Consider the following 24,728-nt stretch of genomic DNA (forward strand, 5'->3'; position numbering starts at 1 on the left):
ATATATAAATGTATTATAAAAAGTCAAAGTAAAAAGTACAGGAAGACAAAAAGGAGTGAAGGTCTTTGCAGGTAGGCATGACTTTATACAAAATGTGTGACTGGGGTCATTTTTTGTCCATTCGTGAGGTCAGAGCTGTGTTGCAACACAAGCAAACGGTGTGCCTTGTGAACCAGAGTATAAAATGCAACTCACGTCAAAATAATTGTCATATTCTGCTACAATGAACTCAGACTTGGGTTTGTTCTGACAGTAGATCACATACATGTGCAGTCTTCTCTCCTGGGAAACAAAAACAACAAAGGTTTAGCAGGTAGAAACTCACGGAGGGCAAGGGCCTCCCTCACTCACATGTTTGATGAAGAGCTCGGCGAGGTGCTCGTGGTCATCCAGACATTTCTCCAACTCTCCCACAAAGAAGCTGCCAGCACAGAGCAGTGTTGTTATCTATTAGCTAAATCCACCAACGTTCAATTCCCAAATTCTCACTGGCTTACTCTCTGTGCCAGTCGAAGATCTTATGGATGTTGCCAAAGACGATTTTCTCTTTTCCTTTCATGTCATCGGGAATGCCTTTTTCCTCGATTCTCTTCATGAAACCCTGCAAGGTGGTTGAAATCAGAATAGACTATACAGATTGTCTATGTAGCCCAGGGACCTGCTACTTAAATGTTGGAGGGGACCACAAAAGTCAGTGTTACTCCGGTGCCACATAGGAGAACGCACTTCCAAACCAGATGTATGGCAATAATAATATTTTCGATATGGACAAAATATGTGCAAAATTTGTGCTCTTAATATATTTCATTTTTCATAATGCATTTCCAATACTAGTATTGGCCACCATTGCGGGTACTGATACCTTAAAGGGGGAAGTCAACCAAAACATATTTTTTTCAAGAATATGTTCTATGCAAGCCCACTAGTTGAAAAGCATTCTGATAAATATTGCATTTGTGGAATAAGAGTTAAATCCACTCGTTTAAGCCATCTCTGGGGGCGGCCATTTTGTCACTTCTGTCCACTGAAAATGACATCACAACTACTCAGGGCTCAGGTAACAACCAATCACGGCTGACCTGTTTTCTCAAGGTGAGCCGTGATTGGTTGTTCGCTGAGCCCTGAGTAGTTATGATGTCATTTTCAGTCGACAGAAGTGACTAAAATGGCCGCCCCATGAGATGGCTAAAAACGGGTGGATTTGGCTTCTTAACTCATCTTCCACAAACACATGAATCAGAATGCCGTGTTTCAATGACACAGAACATATTCTCCCCAAAAATATGTTTGGGTTGATCATCAAGTCTAAAAAGATTTTTCATCTAAGGAAACACAGCGACAGACAAACATTCACACTCATATTCACGTCATCATCAAGTGGGAAGTGAACATGATGCCTGCACAAAAGTGAGGCGAGTGAATCACTACACAGCCAGTGACGCTCATCAAAACCACAAAATAAAGGACGGTGCGTGATCATGGACCAAGCGACACTTCAATTTCCTTGAAGCAGACCCGCCCCTCCACAAAAAGAGAAGTCATAACGAAGCCTGTTCATCGAAAAGACAGGCATCCTGTTCCCTCATGTGCGTGTGATCATGCGGTGTTAAAAATGACTCATGACTAACTCACCTCAACCACGATGCCCAAGTCTTTGACATAGTCCTTCTCCGTCTGTATCAACTCGTTAAGAACAAACCTAAGTAGAAACACAAAGGTGGCCTTATTATCGGAACGATATCAAGCGCATTTGTGACGGAGTCAGCCCAGGTGGTGGACTCATGTAACAGGTTACAGTATATTATTAATATCACCAAAACACTTGTATTGCTGTTGGGATTGATTGTATATTTTTCTTTATTTTGTTACTGTTTATATGTTCATACCTGTACATTAATGACGTGAGCTGATCTACGTGCTGCTGGGAGCGATCGCGTAGTGACGTCACGCTGCGTGCGCGAGCCCGGTCACTCTCGTAATGCATGTGGCTGAGGTAAGATACACGCGTCGTTCTCTCCCGATAGCCGCACTAATTGACGTGGTAGAGCTCGGTGTTCCGACAAATGGGTCGTGCTGTGGTCATTAGCGCTGACATTTGGGGCCGTTGTCCATCGCGGACCAAGCTAATACTGCTAACGCCGATTAGCACACACCTTACTCGCATTTTTTGTGATCTCCAGGGGAGCCAGCAGGGCCGTAGATGCACATCAGTCTCACGCGTCATTATATGTACCCAGGTATGTTTTTTTTATTGTATATTTTGCTGTTTTTGTTTTCCCTGGACTCTCGTACTCCGTGTGGCTGAGGGGAGCCAGCAGGGCTGTAGATGCACATCAGTCTCACGCGTCATTATATGCACCCTGGTGGACTAATAAAACACTGCGTGAGACCCAGTCTGAGTCTACTCAACCAACGCACAGAACACAACGCAGAGAACCGGTTACACTCACATGCGGCCCCTCATGGCTTTGGCTCTCTGTTCCAGCTCAGGGTTCCGGGGCTGGACCGGAGTGCCTTGTTCCGGTGGGGAGAGTGGTGGGAAGACCGGGTGCGCTCCTGGCTCTAAGGTCTGTTGGAAAAAAAGGACAGAGATGTCGGTTTAAAGTATAGCTAAATAGGCGCTACCTCTACCGAGGAGGCAATGTTTTAGGTCTCTGAATTTGTTTGTTAGCAGCATTACGCAAAAACCTGAGTGGAATTAGAGATGAGTGGTGCGATGTTCTTTGCTACTATTCTCGATTATGTTTGTTGACTTCCACTCATTATCAGTATTTCAATTTTTGGGAAAGTGATTCAATTCAACTGAGCATTGTGGACGGAGGTGGATGGAATTTGCTGTGACGCAAGGTGAAACGTATTAAGACTTGATAATGATCTGGAGACACAACATAGATCTGGATTATTTGAATACAAACATAATTTAAAAGATGACAAAACAGTGGATGGATTGTTATGTTCCACTTTGGTATAACACCAACAGGACTGTATTAACTTGTGCTGGATACAGATCTGTATTCTAAATCAGGATAATATTTGTAACACAAACATCATTAAAAAAGGTGTCATACGGGTTTGGACAATATTGGGGTTTGGATACAACCAATAAAAGTCTGCATTGCCACACGGATTGTTTTTGCAACATTTGGTATGACACAAGGGTGACTTGATCAAGCTTTGAAGTTGCTTTTGATCCGTAACACATCATTTTTGCAACACTATCTGAATTGAGGCAATGAAGACATTGTGGCAAATCTTGTATCTTATCTTTGGTATGCCACAATACTATATGATGAAGATCTGAAAATTATGTGGAAACAGATGCATAATCTAGATCTGGATCAACAACAAATAAAGTTGTGCGTTGGTGCTATGTGCCATAGCTGAATTATCATTAGTTAATTAGCTGAATCCAGATCCAGGATTCGGTACTAGTCGGTTAAGTTTGTGAAATACCACTTTATTGGAGGACTCAGGAGCTATGCGTTCACCCTAGTAGTCAGGGGTGTGCATCCACAAACGAAACGGTTTTCGATACATGGGTTGCAAAATGATCCAAGGACGGTTCAATTTAAAAGTGGAACGATTTGATTTGTTTCGACTCAGTGGGATTACGATTCGATATTATACGGCTCAGTTCGAGAGGGTATGATGCAATGACTTTTTTGCTGTCATTTTGCATATATTTGAAGGAACGTGCCAGTACTGCAAATGTGGCGTTTCTTTCAAAGATATATCTCCAATAAAACACGATTCAATACATATACGTTTTTTCGTCCCACCCCTACTAGCAGTTCTTCATGTTTGTGTTAGAACCAGGGAGGTTTACCAGCACCAGCCAGCAGAGGACAGTGTCACACAAAAACAGTATGAATACCGTATAAGAGCAAGGCAAAAATTTTTCACATTGAAGGTAAACAGACAGACACACGCATGCACGTACACACTCACCATTTTGGTTTTAACCAGTTTTTCTATGGCGCTAACCAGCTCGGCAGCGCAGGGCACCTCAGAGGACGATTGCAGAGATGTTAGCAAGGACGACGACTGAGAGGGGAAGACGACAAAAGAAGGAAAAAAACAACAACAGCATGTTAGGAAGGATGGCGATAGTCAAGGTAGGAAAAAGATTGGAAAGGGAAAATTGACAGTAAAGTGAAACCTGGCTTGAGGAGGAGAGGGTTAGTAGCCGGCACAAAACAAAAGTTGCCACCTGAATAACTACAAACTCAGGTCATTTTGTGAATGCTGAGAGACAACCACCAACAATATTCTGTTTTTCAACACACAAAAAAGCTATGTGCTAAATCTAAATAGCACATAATACCGCCGCAGTTTCGATGAGAACTCAACGGGAAAAAAATGCTTCTCATTTGGGGCGGTTGTGTTATTGTTTTTCTCAATCACAAGTCTTATCAGCTCCGAAGATATCTGAAATTCTTTTGTCTCATAGAAAAGTATTATGGCAATTCTAAACCTTCAAACAACTGCTACCCTGACAAACACAGCATATACCAACTCTCACAAGGATACAGCATATTCTGGAGGACCCTTTTTTTCATGTCTTCCAGTAGCTCTCAGCGCTGCTGGGCATGCTGTGGCACCAAGTGGTACTACAATGACTCTAAAATTGAACTTGCCTGTATACTGTGAAAACCCATAAAAAACAACCACTCAACAAGTTGTGTTGATTGGGGGCGTGAGAAATGAAACATACTTAATTGGGGAACAGTGTACTTTATTTTACCCCGGCAACTCCGCATCCGCATCGTTTCAAAAGGCAATTGCGGTTTACAGGTACAATTTTTGAACTTTTTATTTAATGTGAGTCACCTTGTCATCCTGCGCTGAGGGGTCCTTGATGATCTCCATGGGTGGAGGCAGGGGAGTGTGTGCCTCCTCATCCTGCTCCTCCTCGCCGCCGCTCTGCATGCCGGACGGCGTCTTGGAGAGGAGGTTACCCTCCTTGCCCAGGATGTGCTGAGGTGGGATAAAAGGAGGCACTCATATAATATTGTTCCATTAAATGATATTAAAAACAGAAAAATATGGCATTATATGGAATTCTTCATGATCGGATACCTCATTGATGATGTCATCCTGCGGGTTAAGGTCAGGCTGACCCTTCCTGCTCTCATCTCTTACCTCCCCTGTCAATCAATCAGGACACATATTAACACATGACTCAGTGTTTACTCAATTTGAATGAGCAAGCATTTTTTAAATCTATTTACTTATTTATTCATTTTATGAAGATAGCTCATTTGTGTGTTACGCCCGAGGGTACACGATCAGGAGATAACAACGGCGCCAGTGTGAGCGTACGTCGTTGTAAACCAAGAGTACAAGCTAATGGCCATCTAAATTATCTGTGCTGGGACGATGCCGTCATGTTGTGTGGGCAAACACTTTGTATTAGTCAGCTGACATGAATGGACTCGACATGTGACAGTAGCTAGAGAAAACAGTTTGGTGTCCTAATTGCTTTCAGAGTACAGTGGTGTATCCCATCGCTAACTCCAGTGAGGGCGAAAGCCAAAACAGCTACTTTCTGCAACTGGAGGTAATATAAAGACCCTTTCACACAACTTTCAAAAAAAAAAAAAATCCCAATTTTTTTCCCCATGTTGTTGTGTAATAGGCGGCAAAATGAACAAGTGGTCAGCAGTGTCACAGTTTTCAGGTCTGGGGTTCAAATCCAGGCTCCAGCCTTCCTATATGGAATTAGCGTGTGAATGGTTCTTTGTCTATATGTGCCATCTGATTGACATGCAACCAGTTCAGTCCAGTTCAGTCCACCTCTTGCACAAACTCAGCTAGTAGAGGCTCCAGCTCACCTGGGGCCCTCATGAATCTAGGCGGTATAGAAACGGAATGGATGGATCTTCTGTACAATAAGCACTAAAAAGGAATAGCAAACATGGCATTTCTTTTTTTTGCTTTCTCAAGTTTTTATAACCCCCTTTTTCATACTTTGCGTAAAAACACACTAATTTCCCCTGCTTTTTAGATGTTACTGTTTTGTATGAATCGCGCTAGCAATTTTTCACCTTCAAAGGTCATTTGAAGTCCCTTTCACATTACTTGCAAAAGGTGGCATTTTTCACTTTTTACCATTATCGCTGTTATGTATATACAGCACAGACAAGAAACTGGGGAAGGAAGTCGGCCTCTGAAAGTAGTTACAAAGCCCTTTCTTTTTTTCCGTTGTTTTTCTGTTCTTATGGCATTGACACACAATTGGAGGAGCTAAAGTCGTCATTCTACTTTTTCCTTTGAGTTTGTGAAATTTTGTTGTACACAAGTGTGTTGTTTGGGTATACACGCATATACGACATAATTCGGCCTACTGCATCTATCCTTATTTACAACACCACTGTGATGTTTAATACTGTACATACATTATCCGAACTTGGTCACATACTCTAGAATGTAAATGTTCTTATTTGACTTTCATCTTAGTGCTTTTAAGTCAGGGGTTGAAATTGTCTTGCCAAGGGACCTAATTGGTTGCTACCGTTCACCCTGATCAGAATTCAATCCCCAGTCCCCGGTGTCCGAAGAGCAATCCAGTTGTCCACATTGACTGGAAATATGTATCGGAACTCTTACCTGTTCCGCGACCCTTGTGAGGAGAAGCGGTAGAGATAATGAATGAATGAACTCTTACCTGTCTTCTTCTGCTTATTACTGGGGAGTTTCTTCACCGAGCTGCCGTGACTGAGGCGTCGGACGGGATTGGTGAGCCATTTCCGGAGCGTGTTTCCGCTCCGTTTGGGTCCTGGCGAGTTGGACTGCAGTGAGTTGAGGGACGATTGCGGCTGGAGGTTTGCCACAGACTCAGTCTTACCATCAGAGCCGCTCACAGGATAATTTTCTGAAGAAGAAGAAAAAACAAACAAAAAAAACACTGTCAACATTATAAGGTACAGTTTACCGGTAGAGCACTTGAAGTACAATTGGAAGTAAAATATATGATTCCAATGGTTACTGAACCAAAAATAGCACCCCAGAACTACATTTAGACCACACTTCCCATGGTCCATGCACACATTGGTCCTCCAAAACTTTCTATTCCCAGGGCAAAGTTCTAATGGATGAAATGTGCCAAGTTCATCCCTAAAGTACTTTTTTTCCACGATTTTTTTAGTATTTTATAATATATAGTTTCTTTATTTTAGTTTTTAAAATGTTGTGGTTTTTATTAGTTCTATTTTTTCCATAATTCAGTGTTGTTTTTTTTAATTCCAAAAGAAAGAAAACAAAACCCATTGTTGTTTTTTATTGGATGAAAAGTCCAAATTTGCTTTTCATTGATCGGTGATAATGTGTACATTTAAAGGAAGCGTGAAAGCAAAGATTTCCAGAAAACTTTAGTTTCGAGTACTTGGTACAATTGGCTGTATTTTGGGCCTTGCTCAATGTGACCACAGGATTTGCACAATTCATTCAAGCGTCAACACAAAATGACAAGATGACACCCGGAATTAATCACTATTGCGTAGTCTCACTTGTCTTGCCAGTTGTCATTCATCTGAGTGAATATGATGTGGAGAACAATGCAGAAGAAAAAAAACATCTTTGTTCTGCAGTCTGTGTGTGTGTGTGGGGGGGGGGGTGCGTGTGTGTGTGTGTGCGTGTGTGTGTGTGTGTGTGCAGTCATGTGTCAGCAGTGCGGTGGATCAGCTGCGCTCTCGCACACAGCTGGGAGCGAAGGGTTGCGGCCGTGCGTACAGTACAGTGTGTCTTAGACAGGAAATGAAAGTTCAAGGGTCAGGGGGATCTCCTGAGGTGTTCTTCGCTGAACAATAAACTATTTTCTTTTTTACCCCCAAAGCTTCATGTTTTCACTGCTACGTACAGTTTGTCCTCCCTCCTCTCAATCAGTGTGCTCTTGCTTTGCTAAACATGCTGCAACAGTTGTGCTCGTGTTAAAAGTATTTCATCAGAATTAAGAGTTCATCAAGTACAAAGTACGGTAGGTGAATGGAGCACAAAAAATATAGATAAGTGCCATAATTCATGGATAATAATCTCATGTGTCCAGAGATGCCAACCCTTATCATCACCTCTCAAGAACATTCTGGATATTTTCTTAGGAACATTTGTGTCTGTGCCAAAATAAACACACGCCACCAGAAAGACTTCCAACAACACATATTTTCTTTATATTTCTTTCCTTTAATAGTTTTGAGAGATTACAATAGACATCTTATTTGTTTTATATCAGTTTGGATTTACTTTGTGTCTAAAATAAATAAATAAATAAATAAATACTAGTGCTGTCAAGCGATTAAAATTTAAAGTAATTAAGTAATTAATAAAATAATATAAAGTAATTAATCGCAAAATTGTCTATAATTGATCGTGATTAATCGCATTTTTCAACTACAATTTTTTTATGAAGCTTGTAGTCAATATTTACTTCAGTAAAATCTTGGAAATAATGTGGGGAAAAAAAAGTATATTTTGATTCAAAGACTGTTCTAATAGCTTTCTTTGATCCTTGAATACAATCCTTTTCCTGTAAAATACAACAGTTGAACAATACACCAACGACGTACAACTAATATGGTATTTGAATTTGCCTTAGCAAATTGTGCAAATTATTTTCGATTTCTCCAATGAGCCGTCGAGCAACTTTTTAAAGTAAAACTATGTAAAAGTCCGTCTTTGCGACAGTGACTCTCCTCTAAATTTGGCTGCTCAGTGAGCAGAAGTCAGCTGCTACAGGAAGTAAATAAAATTGAGTTAACTGAGTTAATTTATTATACATTTTGAATTAATCTCCACTTAATGTATCCATTCACATTACAAAAAACACTTTTTTTTTTTTCTAACGTGAACGGAACGTGTCCATGATGTGACAAGCATGTGCAAAAAGCATGCGGTCGAGTGACACAAATAGAAGAAAAAAAAACCAAAACAAAAACGCCACGCAGCACAATGTATACGGAAGTAAATGTGGTCCTACATGTAGGGGCTCATCTCAGATTGACAGAGGCGCAAGGGAGAAGGTAGAAATATTTGGGGGAAATGAGGCAACGCTATTTGATCTCCTCATTTCATGGAGACGTTTACTAAAGTTGACGCCATTACATTTAAGTCAAACAAAGTCAACACCGTTACTAAAAACAACTTTGCAGATTCACAAATGATTGTCAGTAGTCTCCCACCCAAGTGCTCTCCCCTGCCCACGCGGAGCGCATTTTGGGCTTTTGGTGATGTATAGGTCAGTTCTGTACGGATGAGTGATCGTACTGCAGACACATTGCATACATATTGGATTTACAAAGTATATCCACATTCAAAAGACGATAATGAGTGGCATTAAAAAAGAGACAGAGGCATTACACATTTCAGGATGAATACCCTTATTACTAATGCAAAAAACACAGTTATCTTTATCTTCCAATACATCACCTCCAAACCTCTACACTACAATATAGCAGCTCGCAATCAATATTAATAACTTGACGCTAATGCAGAGGCTCCTACCTGTCTGTGTAAGATAACAGTTTCACTCATACATAATGCTCTCATACATAATACTCTGAAATGATAATAATAAAATAATAATATTGCTAATATACTAATAATAAAAATAATAAAACAATCAATTTCCTGGTTGAAACAAGCCACACAGCAACAGTGTTGGTTGGCCTATCCTCATATACTGTACATACTGTATATACTCAGAGCTGGACATTTTACTAAAATTTCCCGCTCCATCTATCGTCTTCTGTCTGCAGCCGGGGTACCCTTCTGCTGTCCGTCCATCCGCCTTTTTGTCCGGCTGGACCAAATAGTAATCGCCTATCATTTCAACCCATTAAGGAGCGCATAACCGCGTTCCTACCACTCTACGCTGTTGCGTCTTTCTACCTTTAAAGCCGGGAGAGCAGATACGTATGTGTCTTTTTTTAATCCAAATCGCCGGCCCTTAGACAATGCCTGATGAATGCATCAGAATATATACGTGACAGTGACGAATCTTTTTGAGCCGTAGGCTAATGGCGGACACCATAGATCGCCGGGAGCTCTGAAATAAGTAACGTCAGTGCTATATCACATAGACGACGCGCTTGTGGACTTTGAACCAGTTGAACCAGTAGAACCAGTCGAACGTAATATGATATGGTTTGTAGACAATGACGATATTGATGTCAGAATAGACGATGGTAGTTACCACTCGATTTTTTTTAAATTAAAATAGTGCTTCTCTTGCACTGACACGTTATTTTTACATCTTCGATTGAAACAGTAAATAATAATAAACTCTGCCTGTGTGAAAGCCACATGTCGAAGATCTCTAATTCTTTTAGAATTATGTTTCTGTCTGCTACAGGGGCTGAGATTATTTTGTAAGTGTTGAATTTCTGGGAAAACTTCAGGTTTGCAAGGGTAATTCCAAAGACGACCTTAGGTTTTGGGGACCGGTTGAGCCAGGCGCTTTAGGCCTTAATGGGTTAAACAGGTAAACGGAGGGAGAAAGGGCTATGTGACGATAAGCAAATTGAATGTCGCAGTACGGATTCTGCACCAACTGACCGGGATAGATCCAAGGTTGACCACCTGCTCGGTGGCGCTGCTATGGAGATTTCCACATTGACTAACCAGTCCAGGTTTTGAAGAGGACCCACTTCTCCGAAGGCATCCCCCTGCAGCACTTCATCTTATTAAATGGACTAAAATTCGGCAACAGTGGGATTGTGAAGCCCTTTGAGTCTTTTGTGATTAAGGGCTAACTAAATCTCAGAAAGTAATGTTTTCAGATTAACAGCAACTGCACAATTGAAACAGTGAAGGAGTAACCTTATTTTCATTCACATTCAGCCGAGGGAAGAAAATCCGCCGCGCTGACATTTTGTGTGTGTGTGTCACCTCGGAGACAGTTGTGACCACCCAAAATGTGTTTTGGTTTCCCAAAAACAATGCGCATCACTTTCCAGTAAGGCCTGATTGAAACTGTCTGATTAAAACATGCTGACACAAGGAAAAAGTGTTACAATAAGTGTTGTGCGGAGGAGAAATTCCTCAGTAGCTGTTGCACATACATAGATATAGATACTTTGCACATCCATATACCGGTACATAAGCAGTTTCAGCTCCATGCTAAGTATAATACAATCAGCTTAGTGATTGGGAATGTAATGACTATTTAATTAATTATGTTTTCTTTCAGTGAACTAAGATGAAAAAGTCACAGGAAGTTCTATTTCTGATTCTATAGTTATCATCACACATTTTAATCCCACACTTAATCCTTGAGACTTGAAATTTACTGAGTAAGATTAGTTGATAATTCTTGTGATACACACAATACACGCGCACGCACACCAGAGGCGGAGCCAGAACGTGGCTCATGGGTGGGCCTGGAAAAATCTGGGTGGGCCAAAACATTTCTCTCATATATTCAAATAAAATGACAAACTGAATATGAAATTCAGATCTTCCTAAGACATCCACAATTATGCCATTCTAAGTATTCAATAAAAATAAAAAACACAACAAAACGCAAATTAAAAGATAATTTAATAATAATTTAATGTTAATTAAAAATAATAATAAAAATCATGAATCTCACTGGGTGGGCTGTCTGTCAATCTAGGTGGGTCTGCACACCCAGGCCCACCCATGGCTCCGCCCCTGACGCACACACGCAAGCCTGCCCTTACATTAGCTAAACACTTCACCAGGTACTCCCTTAAGTGCTGTTGTGCAAATGCAGCGTCATGTGACTTGTGCATATTCAGCAAAAGCTATGTGAGCTCTTGAGTGTCCTTGACAGTTGCTTGACAACACAAAACACGCACATGCGCACGCACACACAACTGAATGTGAACATTTCCCTCCCCAAGGATGACACTGAGTAGAGCGTGACCCTCCTCGAATGCCAAAAACAAATCCAAATTGTAAACCTTCCTATGTTAAATATTTCCACACTTAGTGGCCTGGGACAATTATGTACTGAAGATAGGGGGAAGTCTCTTAAGCTTTTATTTGCACGAGCGCAATTTTGGCGAACATTGAGCAATAGTACCACAATATTTGCGTTGGAATTAATAAGTTGCATGACTCCCAGAAACAAACATGCACGTACAAGCCTCCGCATTTCAATTCATTTGAGAGACTATTTTATGCCTCTGTAGGTGCAGCATCAGTAAACTTTTTAATGTCCATGTGTGAATGATGTAGCATGTATGAAATGAGGCTATCACAGTTATTACTCTTTTTTCATCTATGTGTTAAAAGAGGGCAGAGTTTTGATGAGAGAGTGTAGTCTGCTGCTAAAAGTCAGGTGAGATGGAACAACGGCGCTACTGTTGCAGGCCAAAACAAAAGACAGAGCATGGACTGCTGCGGTGGCCGTCACTCAATCTCTTTGAACAGAGCAAGCCTCTTGTCTCATCCCAGCCCGCTTTCTATCACCCTCACAACACACCCTGTTACACACACAGTCTGTTTCATTCTGTAATTACAGCACATACACCTCGAAGCCTCACCCCCGCCCCACATATGTGAATAGCTCCTTTGACAACACGCACAGATCATCTCTCCACTTTGACCGCCAGCCAGATACAGTATTCAACCACTTACTTTGCAAACACTTAAAAGCTGTGCACTTAACAAACAAATGACTTCAATATGAAAAGGAGCTCTGGTTTTACATTGGCATGTGCATCTTTTTTTTTTTTTTAGAACGAACTACATTTTCTAAAATTTGGCAGCGATAGGATCAACATTCCACCATGGCGGAAGACCCTCTCAACTCTCATTGCAACTGCACTCTCCCCATGCATTCTAGGCCAAACAAGTTAAGGCACATTAGCCAAGCATTAGCTCACTAAAAAACAGCTTCCGCTCTTCTTCCAAGACTTGTTTGATAGGCTCGTAATTCCACACCAATCCCATCTTGGCGTGCCTTGCTTTGTGCACTGAGAGAGAAAAGGAACTCTCCCAAACCTTTCACACAATGCTGAAAACATATAAATCAGCCAAAATATCAAAAATCACAACAATGAAGTGTTCTAGTCCAAGCTCAGTCCTACTGACCAGTCCAGGGCATACACCGCTTCTCACCCAAGAATACGATTATAGAAAATGGATCAATAGCCCAGCCTCTGAATTATTGATTAATTTATCAAGAGATGGTATCTTCAAAGAGAAGCCCTAAAAAGAATTAATCTGTTCATGACTAACATTTAAACCCTAAACCTACTGTGTACAAGACATTTTTTTAATGTTTGGGACTTAAATGATTTTGTTATTGTTATTATATTATGGTTTATAATGTGTCATTGTAACTGCTATCGTTTTCCTTGTACAAATCACACCAGCGTTTAACATCTGCTTCCTTGCCTGATGGATACATATGCTGCCATGCAAACATTCAAGCATAAGCTTGTTTTTCGAGAATGTAAAAGGGAGCTATGCAAAGAATGCCAATGTCGGGATTCCTGAGTCTTCCTGGTATTGATTTAAAAAAAAAAAAATGATGGGAAGAGTAAAAACCGATGAGGCAATCGTTAATAAGGCTGCAGCTATGTCGGCCCAAGTCCAGATTCAAACCCAGAACATCTCAACGGTGTGGGAGATGTGCCAATTCCACACTACTGTTTTGCCATTGAAATGTAAACATTAAAATGAAATACAACATTAAAAGAAGAACCTTTAAAAATGAAGCTATATAACTTTGCTTTCTCTCTTGGTAGCTAGAAAAAGAGGAACTTTTGCCAAGTTCAGTCAACGTCCAGTCCAACTTTGAGCAGTAAACAGTCACTTGGACATGTTGAGTGATAATTATATCAGATAGATTAAGTGCTGAAATATGATGGCATGTTGCCTTTTAAGACATTGTAAATTAGGATGAATCAGCACCTATCCTATTCATATTTCTTCAGTATATTCCATAGTGTGATTCAATTCATACATCCTCTGAATATATGTTACAGTGTGGTTACTGGCAGCTCTTGTGATGACATCACATCGGGATGGATTCTGACAAGCGAGCGGTTGACGCTATTAAATGAGTCATCACGCACAAGAAAACAGGAAGTCTATTATTATTGCTGACTTGCACAGAAAGATTTTTTCCATGTGATTCCTGCTAGTAAACACTTTCTTTTTCCAAGTGGCCGCTCCTTTTCCTGAGATCAAACACAGCTAACATGTCATTTATTGTCTGTAAAGTCTCCGGTGAGCTGTTTTATGGGTCCCCATTTGATGCTGATGACCTCTCGTCACAGAGCCACAAACTAGCGCTAGCTTGGCTGTATGCAACCAGTACAACCAGTTTGGCCACATATAGGAGCAATCTTGCACAGTCACAATACAACTTGGGGCAACACGGGCCAAAGTCCGCTGCGGTTGTGCAAGCAAAGCCACAAAGTTAACATTTAGCAGGCATGGTGAGCCGCACGATAAACATTGTGCATACCTTGGCTTGTTTTATTGGACTGACAAATACAAGAATACAACTCTGGGTTAATTTTTTATACCCAAAGTATTGCGTGAAATAGCAACATCCATCCTACATTCGACGCATAATGGCTTATTTATTTACTTCTCAATTTCTCACAATTTATATTCTAAAGGAGTGTGTACCTTCAAATGTAGCAACGACGCAAACATTTTATTGAAGAGGAGACTCAGGGCCTCAAGAAAAGGGATCACTGCAGCAAATACAATAATACCATAATAATGCAGAGTCCAAAGAAAAACAACAGGATGAGTTAATGTAAGCATTTGTGTTCAATTTTTGCTCATTCTTGTCATGTATCTCCAGGTGTTATTCACAGAAGAGACTCAGGGCAGCTGCAGCAATGTGGAGACTGTGGACTATAATACTCTATTGCAACACATTGAACACAGCACAACAACAGATTAAGTTGAGGTTAATGTGTATAATGTAATGTGCAATGTACACTATGCTCAAATGTTCCAATCTTCCTAATCTCTCCCTGTTCTCTGTATCTTCTGCTCTAACTCTTCTCTGCCTCAAACAGATCAGCTCCGTTTCCCGCATCCTTTGCCCCATATATACTGTATACTGTCCATCCTGTGCACATGTTAATACCATCTCAATCTGGCCTCTCTGGCTTTGTCTCCAAACCTTCCAGTCTGTGCTGTCCCTCTGATTAGCACAATCCTGATCATGTCATGATCTTAAATGCCTTTCAAAAAATAAGTAAATCAAAACTAGAGGTCTAAATATCTTAATTTCTTGAGAGCTGGCTGGCATCCATGAAAATGAATAGCATGTAATGATACAAAAATATAAATGAATAAATAAAATACCCAACAAGTTTCAGTTCAACGGAAGGACCTGGTCCAACTCTGAACAAGTGCGCTCATTATTTTTCCAGTTCTGAAAAATTGCTCGTGCTGGTAAACCTACGCACGCACACACATAGCATTTTGCTTGTGTGGACCAGTGAAAATGTCATCTGAAAAAAAAAGGTGCGGTCAAAGGTTTGCTGATACTCAGACAGAAAGACAAGAACACACATCCTCACACGTCACAAGCAGTCTAAAAAAGTGAAAGGACGTCATCCTGAAATTGTCCTTATGTGGACCAATCAAACTGTGAAGATAAAAAAAGGTCAGATGTCAAAGATTGAGAGGCGAGCCACTACACACATTCCTGCTTCTCCACTCCCGTGTCACACATTCCACAAAGTCGTCTCGGTTATTATTGTAGTTTTGGTTTCATTTTTTACATAGGTGCAGACACGCAAAGACACCCACGCCCAAACAAACACACAGTTCAGCTCACCTGTGCAGCAGCAACAGCAGTGGTCCAAGATCCATCTGCAGCAATGCCAGCCTCGCTTCATTCTCATACACGCACACAAGCGTGCATGTGCAATAGAGGCTACATTCACACAGCTGTATCTCTCTCACACATAAATGTATATTATACAAGTTCAGGCAGCCAGACTGAGAGCAGACTGAGATTGAGAGAGGAGTAGTAGAAAGAGGAGGAGGAAGAGGAGGAGTTGTAATCACAACTCCCTCCCTTAACCTGCACAAATCAAGTTTCATGTTCAACTGCTATTCCTCTATACTTACCATATTTTCTGGACTATAAGTCGCAGTTTTTTTTTCATAGTTTGGGCAGGGGTGTAACTTATACTCTGGAGCGACTTATGTGTGAAATTATTAACACATTATGTTGTATCTTTTCTTTTCAACATCAGCAAACAATACACCAAACAACCACAGGAGGGCGTTCTAAGGCTGCATATAAACCTGCATTACATATTGACTTTACAACGGGCAGAATAACATGTATAGTGTATATCATTTCACATCTTATTGTAACCCACATAAAGAAACATAAAGATAAATCCTAAAAGCTATTAAAATGCATGAATAATTTAAACGGTTAAAATCTAACATTTTGATAAATAAGTAATTAAAATAGTATGATAAAGACAATTTGACTGTATACAAAATAGTGTACTGTTGCTTTAAGACACTGGCTGGGATCTTGCAAGGCCATACGGACGGAGCTGATTGCGGGGAAGAGAACAAAGAGATAATTATGACCGAATACATAAATACTTTTGGAGACTTGGAAACATTCTACACGGTCGGGGATAAATAAAATACTTATTTAATCGATCTACAACCGTTTTGGTGAGTTTCAAGTTATCTTACCGTAACTTTCTTGTATGCTACATGTGTGACTGTTAGCTAAATGTTACCATCGTAGCGCGGCGGAAATGATGTGTACTAAGAGCACAATTAATTTCCTCCAAAAATGCGACTTATAAGTGCAACTTATATATGTTTTTTCCTCTTTATTATGCATTTTATGGCTGGTGCAACTTGTACTCCGAGCGACTTATAGTCCGGAAAATATGGTAGGTCTCTTTAGAGTAAAAAGAAAATGTCTTTCTAAATTTTTCGCACCACAGAGAATTGTGTTGTTAACAAGCGCACCAAATTTGACTGAATTAAAAATGAAAAAGATACATTAAAGTAGGAATAAACCCAAACATATTTTTTTCAAGAATATGTTCCCAGCAGGCCTACTAGTTCAAACACGGCATTCTCATTAATATTGCGTTTGTGCAATAGGAGTGAAGCAGCAAAATCCACCTATTTTTAGCCATCTCAGGGGGGCGTCATTTTGTCGACTGAAAATGACATCACAACTACCCAGGGCTCAGGGACTACCAATCACAGCTGGCCTGTTTTCTAAAGCTGAGCTGTGAGTCGTCTACTATTTTCTGAAGCTGAGCTATGATTGGTCATTATCTGAGCCCTGGGCAACTGTAATGTCCTTTTCAGTCGACAGAAGTGACAAAATGGCCGCGCCCTATCGTAGCTAAAAAGGGGTGGATTTTGCTGCTTAACTTATATTGCACAAACACAATATTAATCAGAATGCCGTGTTTCAACTACTGGGCCTGCATAGAACATATTCTTGAAAAAATATGTTTGGGTTGACTTCCCCTTTAAGGTAAAATGGTATATTGAGGTATAATGTTTTAAGTTATATACCATGATTTCACCGGTCAGGTCCACCTGGAAATTGATTGTGGCCCATGAATTAAAATGAGTTTGACAGCCCTGCTTAGGTCATAGAATACCTGATAAGCACACACAATGCGTGCATACACATGAATAGAGTACCGCATGTACATGCAGTGCTAGACAACAGAGTAAAAATGTGAAGCCATTTTGACAGTCTTGGCACGGGCTACAGACGTATATGTATCATGTATTCAAGCCAGTTCACCAAGCCAGATACGTCTGAAGGAAAACTCACAGTCACCTCTAGTCGTAGCTTTGGTAGTTCTGCTACCAGAGTTTTATCTGTCACTAAAATACATTCCTGTGTTCAACTAAGAGTTAACTTTCCCTCAAGTGTCAAGCTTATGTGAATCCACACGACACAAAACCGAGTGAGGCTGTGACTAATTGTACAACACTGACGTCAGTCCGCACGCTAGCGGGCCTCCCTTGCCTGCTAGTGTGTGTGGCTTGTTAGTCTGCGGACCGGCGTCAGCATTATCCATTAAAGAGGGCTCAATAGCCCTTCACATTTGGGCTGAACGAATGAATTGGATCCGTGTTGATTTCGATTTACATGTCTTCCAAGTTTCCGAATGTTTCAATCCAAAACAAAATACAGACGAAAAGATGATTAATGATGAGACGCCGCCAAATTGTAATGCCCACTAGCGCTTTTTATTGTTTTTGTTCTATTTATTGTATTGTTTGTAAAGTGCTTTGTTACAGCTCTATGTTATGAAATGCGCTGTATAAATAAAACTGTATTGGATTGTATTGATATTACGTCAAAAGTAGGCATTATCTTACTTTTCCTACCGGTTGGCATGTGTGATGTTCGTAAGTGGAGATCGGGTAAGCTTTAATATTATACATGTATGTTTTATTTATTTATCCGTCTATATGGTAAATTGAGTGAATGATTTAAAATGTGCAGTCCATGTTTAAATATCATGTTTCACATGTTGCATGAAATGAAGTGACGTGTAGGGAGTCGTAGAGCCACTGGACTATTGTTTAGCGATCTATATAAGGAGTTGATAAAGAAGTGCAGTCTATGTTTACATCCCGTATCATGAAACAAAGTGATATGTATGAAGTGGCAAAGTTACTGATTTGGTTACATTATTGCTGTAATCTGCACTTGAGTTTGTGCATTTAAAGTATAGTATCAGTACTTATGTTTTCACCACACTTGTGTGGCAGAATTATGTTGTCGTGGTGAACGCTTAGCAAACTGCACATCAAAATATTTAGTAAGTCTATGCTAATTTAGTAAGGTTTATGAATCTTTAATTGTAGTAAACTGTCTTTTATGTTAATTAATGCTTTGTTTGCCTTTAACTCAGTATTCTATAATGCATAACAGATCTGATAGTTTGTTGTAATAAAGGTTATTGATGAAAAATACATTAGAAAAGGACCTTCACAAAAAAATCGCAACTCATATCGCATTTGCAATTTTTAGGAAAAAAAAAAACAGAATTTGTCTATTTTCCATAATCGTTCAGCCCTACTTCACATGAGATGAGATGAGATGCTGTCAGTCTTGCCACAACAAAATTATATGTAGGGATGGGTCAAACCCAGGGGTGTAACAAAAACTAGTGCGAACCGGAAAATTGTTCTTTGCTATAAAACGAAATGCTACAAAATGAATTTTCATTTATATTTAATTTTTTTTTTTTTTTTTAAAAGCAGTGGGTGTGTAAAGATGTCAAATCTAATTCTTGGACACGTTTTGCATGGCAGACATACACAATGTTGTAATGACCCAAACACAACAATAGGGGTCAGTATTGGTAAGATTACCTGGAAGTTACCAGTAGTTGTTGAAAAAAATGTTGCATGCACGCACACACGCGCACACACACACACAAACACACGCCCACTCTAAGAACAAAAGTATTGGATAGGTCCAATACAAGATATTGTGTACAACTGTATGCTTCTAACTTTGTGGGAAATGTTTTGGGAAGTTCTTTTTCTATTCCCCGTGTACAAAATCAGCTTCATAAAATCATACTAGGAAAATATACTACAGTACTTTGTTCTCACAATAATTAAGTTTTTATTTTTTTATTTTCAGTGTGTTTCTAATACTCCTTCACAATGTCATATTTATCATCCTCATTCAGGCCTTCTTCAGTCGTTGTTGACTAATATTGTGCCACTTTAAAGAGAGTCAGTATTCAGATCAACTGCAGCGCCAGCTGTGGCTCGTAAATCCAATGGGGGAGTGGCAGTCTCGGACAAAATTGTCATATTTAGACATATTAATATTAATCCATGACTAATATTCGATTATTATATAACAATGTATTGACACATATATTGGGTTGCCAAGCAGATACAAAGTATGTGTCAACATGCAGTTGACACAAGCCTGGTTTTCGTTTGCTTGAGGTGTGAAACTGTGTTCATATGAAGATTAGTGCTGGAGAATCTTGTTGAACAGACCTGAGGGGTTCACTAACACTTGTCGTCAAGGAAACGAGGCGTTTGATCATTTTTATCTTTTTGCAGTGGACAATTTCACTTTACGCTTGCGTGACAACGAAGAATGTTACAAAATGAGATGAGCACCTGCGACGTGACTCACCTACAGCACACACACTTGCCATTACAGTTTTATTGGTTATAATACTGCATTAAGAGTGGTTAACCCTAACCCTTAAGATGTATGACACATACATCTGGCAAATGTGTGCCATGTTATGACTTTAATATGAATGTTAAATATGAGTACTTTATTGGATTTACATATTGATGAACTGTTTCATATCATTTTTAAAAACTTGCTATAACGGTTCCATATTGAAATGCGTGAGGTGACGTGGATCAAATATGTGTTGACCTGTCTTTAGGTTTAACAAAGTTTAAGATTTAAGTTTTTGTACACTTCTATGACAATGTTAAAAATGGCATCTGCGATGTAAACCACTTTCATGTTTTTCCGTCATCATTTTCAGTGATATTTTTTAATAGTGCTTAAATTATTTTTACACTTTTTTATTTTTACATACATAGTAATCGACACTCACTACTTTTCCAAGTGCATTCTAGGTAACTTTGAGTGCCCTACATTTATCCTCCCTGGATATTCGGACACCCCCACAAAATGGCGTAGCCCCTTAATGGTGCTCTGTATAAGGAATAGTGTGCACATTCGGACACAGCCCTTGCTGAAAAATATTGAATGTCAAATCCTCTTTAAAGCGGAAGTCAACCCAAACATCTTTTTTTCAAGAATATGTTCCCAGCAGGCCCACTAGTTGAAACACGGCATTCTGATAAATATTACGCTTGTGGAATAAGTGTTAATCTACTTGTTTTTAGCCATCTCTGGGGGCGGCCATTTTGTCTTCTGTCGACTGAAAATGACATTACAATTACTCACAACGACCAATCACGGCTGACCTGTTTTCTGAATCTGAGCCGTGATTGGTCGTTGTGAGCAGCTGTGATGTAATTTTCAGTTGACAGAAGACGAAATGGCCGCCCCCAGAGATGGCTAAAAACGAGTACGTTTTGCTGCTTAACCTATATTCCACAAACTCAAAATTAATCAGAATGCCGTGTTTCAACTAGTGGGCCTGCTGTGAACATACTCTTGAAAAAAATATGCTTGGGTTGACTTCCGCTTTAAAACCTATTTCTATGCCTACAGAAAGTGATGGATGTAGGTTCATTTTATAATGTATGTGGACTGATGTATATTGTGAGTAAGTTAAGTTTGTTGGTTTGTAAGAACACCGATTTGTTTACTGTAAACACAGAGGGATCGGTACACTGTATGAAATGTGTTAATCATTGCTCTTTGTCCCTCTCAATATATTTGAAGTGTTTCAACATGTTTCTATCATTTTAAAAGTATGTTTAAAGACCTTGGAAAATTACATGTCGTAAATGTTCTAAAAACATGCCCCGGGTCACTTCTGCCTACCTTTCCCTGAGTTAAAGAAGCAGTCCATTTCCACACTGGAGCGGGAGTGGGACACACACAGTGCTGAACTGGGTACCAGACCCTCCTGAGGTGGGCTGCGGTCGGTGGTCCGAACCAGACACCAGCCGGGCCGCTCGCTGGGCCTCTCCAGCAGCTCCACTGTCTGGCCTGGAGCGAGAGAGACAAATAGTCATCAAAAAAGACGTCTTAAAGAAAACGCACAATCACAAATGACGATAAGGTCGTGGGCAGGCGCTTACCGGTGCTGACGGATATCTCACTGCTACATCCCGCCGTGAAGTCCTGCAAGATCACCGTCAACTCACAACCACCAGAGAGCTGCAGACATAAAAACAGGTTAGAAAAATAGCAGTCGACAGTACAATGAAGAAAAAGACTGAAGTGGTAACGAGGCCAAATGTTTGTGTAGTGATTCACAGAGCTGATCATCACAATCAGCCTGCGATTGACTGGCGATCAGTCCGGGGTACAGTTGGCCTGAAATGTGAAAATGCCATTGGTCGTGTAGTGATTCACATAGCTCACAAGGTGAGCGGTTAAGCCAAACTCAATGCCTCATTCCCAATCTCGCTGTGATCGACTAGCAACCAATGAAGTTTGTACTCTGCCTGTCGTCCACACAGCCAGCCAGCCGGGGTTGAATGCGTCACTGATAGTGTAGTGACTTGCATTCTGTAGCTAACTTGGTGTGGGGTTGATTAGCACAATAAGCCTCATTCATTTGCCCTGCAATTGCCAGGCGCACAATCCCATGTATAGTCCACCTAGAAAATGGCATTGGTCGTGTAATTGTTCACAAACCTGACTTGACGGGCAGTTGATTAATGATTACCACTCAATGTGCCGGTCGCATTCACAATGACCCTGCGGCTGATGGAAGACCCGTCCAGGGTATTGCATAAGTTTTAATTTTTTTTTTTTTTTAATTTACAAAAAAAATAAATCAAACAGACATGTTGACTTTTTTTAGGTCTTGACAACGATATTCTACTGAGTGACATTCTAGTTGTGTTGTTACTCATGTTCCCAACAAACAACGCATACACATGAGGATGAGTTTGTCGGTACGCACACTTCTGTTACAGAAAGGAAACTGAACTCATTTCAAACCGACCACCAAAGTAAGGATAAAAATAAAAAGCATTTTATTTCTGTTGGATGACAAAAGTAATGGCTGATGTTCAGTTGTGAATTTTCAGCACATTTTGGTAATTTGGGACTGTACTTTTATATGCTATAAGGTGATCGGTGTGTCTTTCTTTTCTTTAACTGATCCATTTTCATTTCCACAGTCCGTATACTGTTGCTTTGCTTTCTGACCAACATTTTGTGGGGTAATTAGCAGCAACTACCAGTGTTTACGTGGACGAAAGTGTCACCTTTACGCCCTAAGTCATGATTAGCATCAATGTTGACACAGGAAATGATTCCTCCATGTTCAAGCAACACAGCCAAACAAACATGTGCTACTTGAAAATAAGAAAAGAAAAAGCCTTGCGGTGACTTTGGAGTTCTTGCAGAGTCACATATGGTGCACGCAGGCTTTAAGAGCTGGAGACTTGTCTCAATGCAAACACAGCTAACAAGATGCAAAGCTAACATTTACCTTTCAGATACAGTCTGAAAACACAGTAAGGATGCAAAGCATTCGCCTCTACTTTAAAAATGTCCGATTGAGTGCGTGTATATGTGCTTGCTAATGTGCGCAAGCAGGCGCTCTTTACGGGGCTTAAGGTTGCGTAGCAACAGCCGGCCAGGCTACGCCACAGCTGCAGGTTACTTTATACCCGACGACAACAAGACAAAGCAGGTGTCTTGACTTTTGATACCCTGACTGAAGCAACCGAGTTAGCATGTCTTGTATGCTAAATATTAAAATTTAATTTATGAAGTACAATGGTCCCTTGACTTCACAACTAGCGTGCTCCAACAAGAGTTTTCCAATTCTCGAGCCTTTGCTTGGTCTGTTTTTTGCTTTGGATTATGAGTCCAAATTTGAATTACGGTACGAGCAAGGTTCAGATACGCTGCTGCTCTAATCAAGTGGAGAAAAAAAATTAAGAGCTACAGTCGGCGATGCCATTTCAGCCAGACAAACAGTCAAACACACCATGGCAAAATGAAAACACTCGCAAGGAGTAGACCGCTTGTTCTCAAACCTTTTACCATCAAAAAAATACTGACAGCTCCAAGTACCACCATAACAACTAACATTAAAATACAGTAGCGTAGTATCTATCCATCCATCGTCCAATCCGCTTCTCCTCACAAGGGTCGCGGGCATGCTGGAGCCTATCTCAGCTGCCTTCGGGCAGTAGTTACACCCTGAACTGGTTTCCAGCCAATCACAGGGCACACAGAGACAAACAAACATTCGCTCTCGCAATCACATATAGGGGCAATTTAGAGTGTTCAATTAACCTACCAAGCATGTTTTTGGAATGTGGGAGGAAACCGGAGTACAAGGTCAGATCTGGGTTGTTTTCTTACTTTGCGAACACTTTACACCCGTGGAAGGTGAAGTGAGAAAAGGAAAAAAAAAAAAAAGCAAAGAAAAAAAAAAGAAATTACCATTGGCATTCAGTCATAATCGAAATTCAAAAATCATAATTTCTTTTTTCAACAGCTTCAAATCTGATCAAACACTCGTGTTTGTTGTCAGTGGGCGTAAGTTGTTGTTATCTGTCATGTGATTGCACTCAACAGGAAGTACACGTGCGTGCGGCGCCGGCTTGTGAGGGTCATATGCTTCGAGGGTGCAGCGTGACAGCAGCACAGTGAATGAAATTGCTTGCCGCACAATCACACTATTGATTTTATTTAGCGTGCTTGTGGCTTTCTACACAGTAAAGCTTTTGAATTACGCCCACCACACATGCTTGTGTTATTGCCTGATGTATTAATTTTACTGCTAAATGAGTTTCTGTTTATCAGCAAAAGCAACACCTAAGCATGAATGAATCAGCTCTTGGTGACAAATTGAAGGGGGATTTCCAAAAAGCTTGGGATGGTCTGCATTAGCAGCGCCAACCATGATGTGTTTTTCCCGCTATGACCTCACAGTGCGGCACAACCCATGTTTAACCCATTGCCACAGTCACTCTTAGACAGTCCCGTGACCAGACGTGGTGGGGCATGAATCCCATTTGCACCCCTCAAGTATCACATTCCTGCTGACACAGCAAGTCTTTTACTTTGTGAGGGTTTTAGATTGAGGGGGGAAAAAAGAATGACAGAG

At 40.4% G+C, this 24,728-nt stretch overlaps 1 protein-coding gene and 1 long non-coding RNA gene across 5 annotated transcripts in view; one reads left to right on the forward strand and one right to left on the reverse strand.

The window, feature by feature from the left end:
- The window catches only part of kalrna (kalirin RhoGEF kinase a), a 142,465-nt gene that overhangs the window by 22,553 nt on the left and 95,184 nt on the right, over positions 1-24,728 (reverse strand). For 2 of the 4 annotated variants that reach the window (XM_086050860.1, XM_086050861.1), the window contains exons 39-48: positions 21,730-21,808; positions 21,470-21,637; positions 6,668-6,874; positions 5,080-5,147; positions 4,831-4,977; positions 2,451-2,569; positions 1,633-1,699; positions 498-601; positions 352-421; positions 196-282 (exon numbers count right to left, since the gene is read on the reverse strand). In XM_086050860.1, coding sequence (XP_085906986.1) covers positions 196-282; positions 352-421; positions 498-601; positions 1,633-1,699; positions 2,451-2,569; positions 4,831-4,977; positions 5,080-5,147; positions 6,668-6,874; positions 21,470-21,637; positions 21,730-21,808 — 1,116 coding nt within the window. Of the gene's footprint in view, positions 1-195; positions 283-351; positions 422-497; positions 602-1,632; positions 1,700-2,450; positions 2,570-3,948; positions 4,045-4,830; positions 4,978-5,079; positions 5,148-6,667; positions 6,875-21,469; positions 21,638-21,729; positions 21,809-24,728 lie in introns of all 4 variants that reach the window. The other 2 variants (XM_086050859.1, XM_086050858.1) reach the window with 2 other exon arrangements.
- On the forward strand, positions 2,266-5,523 carry LOC147136181 (uncharacterized). Its single transcript, XR_015089474.1, has 3 exons — positions 2,266-2,567; positions 3,811-3,910; positions 3,988-5,523. It is a non-coding gene; the product is annotated as an uncharacterized LOC147136181 (long non-coding RNA).

This window comes from Filicampus tigris, chromosome 14 (genome assembly GCF_054856515.1).
Source record: "Filicampus tigris isolate MCC_2025a chromosome 14, RoL_Ftig_1.0, whole genome shotgun sequence".
NCBI lineage: Eukaryota > Metazoa > Chordata > Actinopteri > Syngnathiformes > Syngnathidae > Filicampus > Filicampus tigris.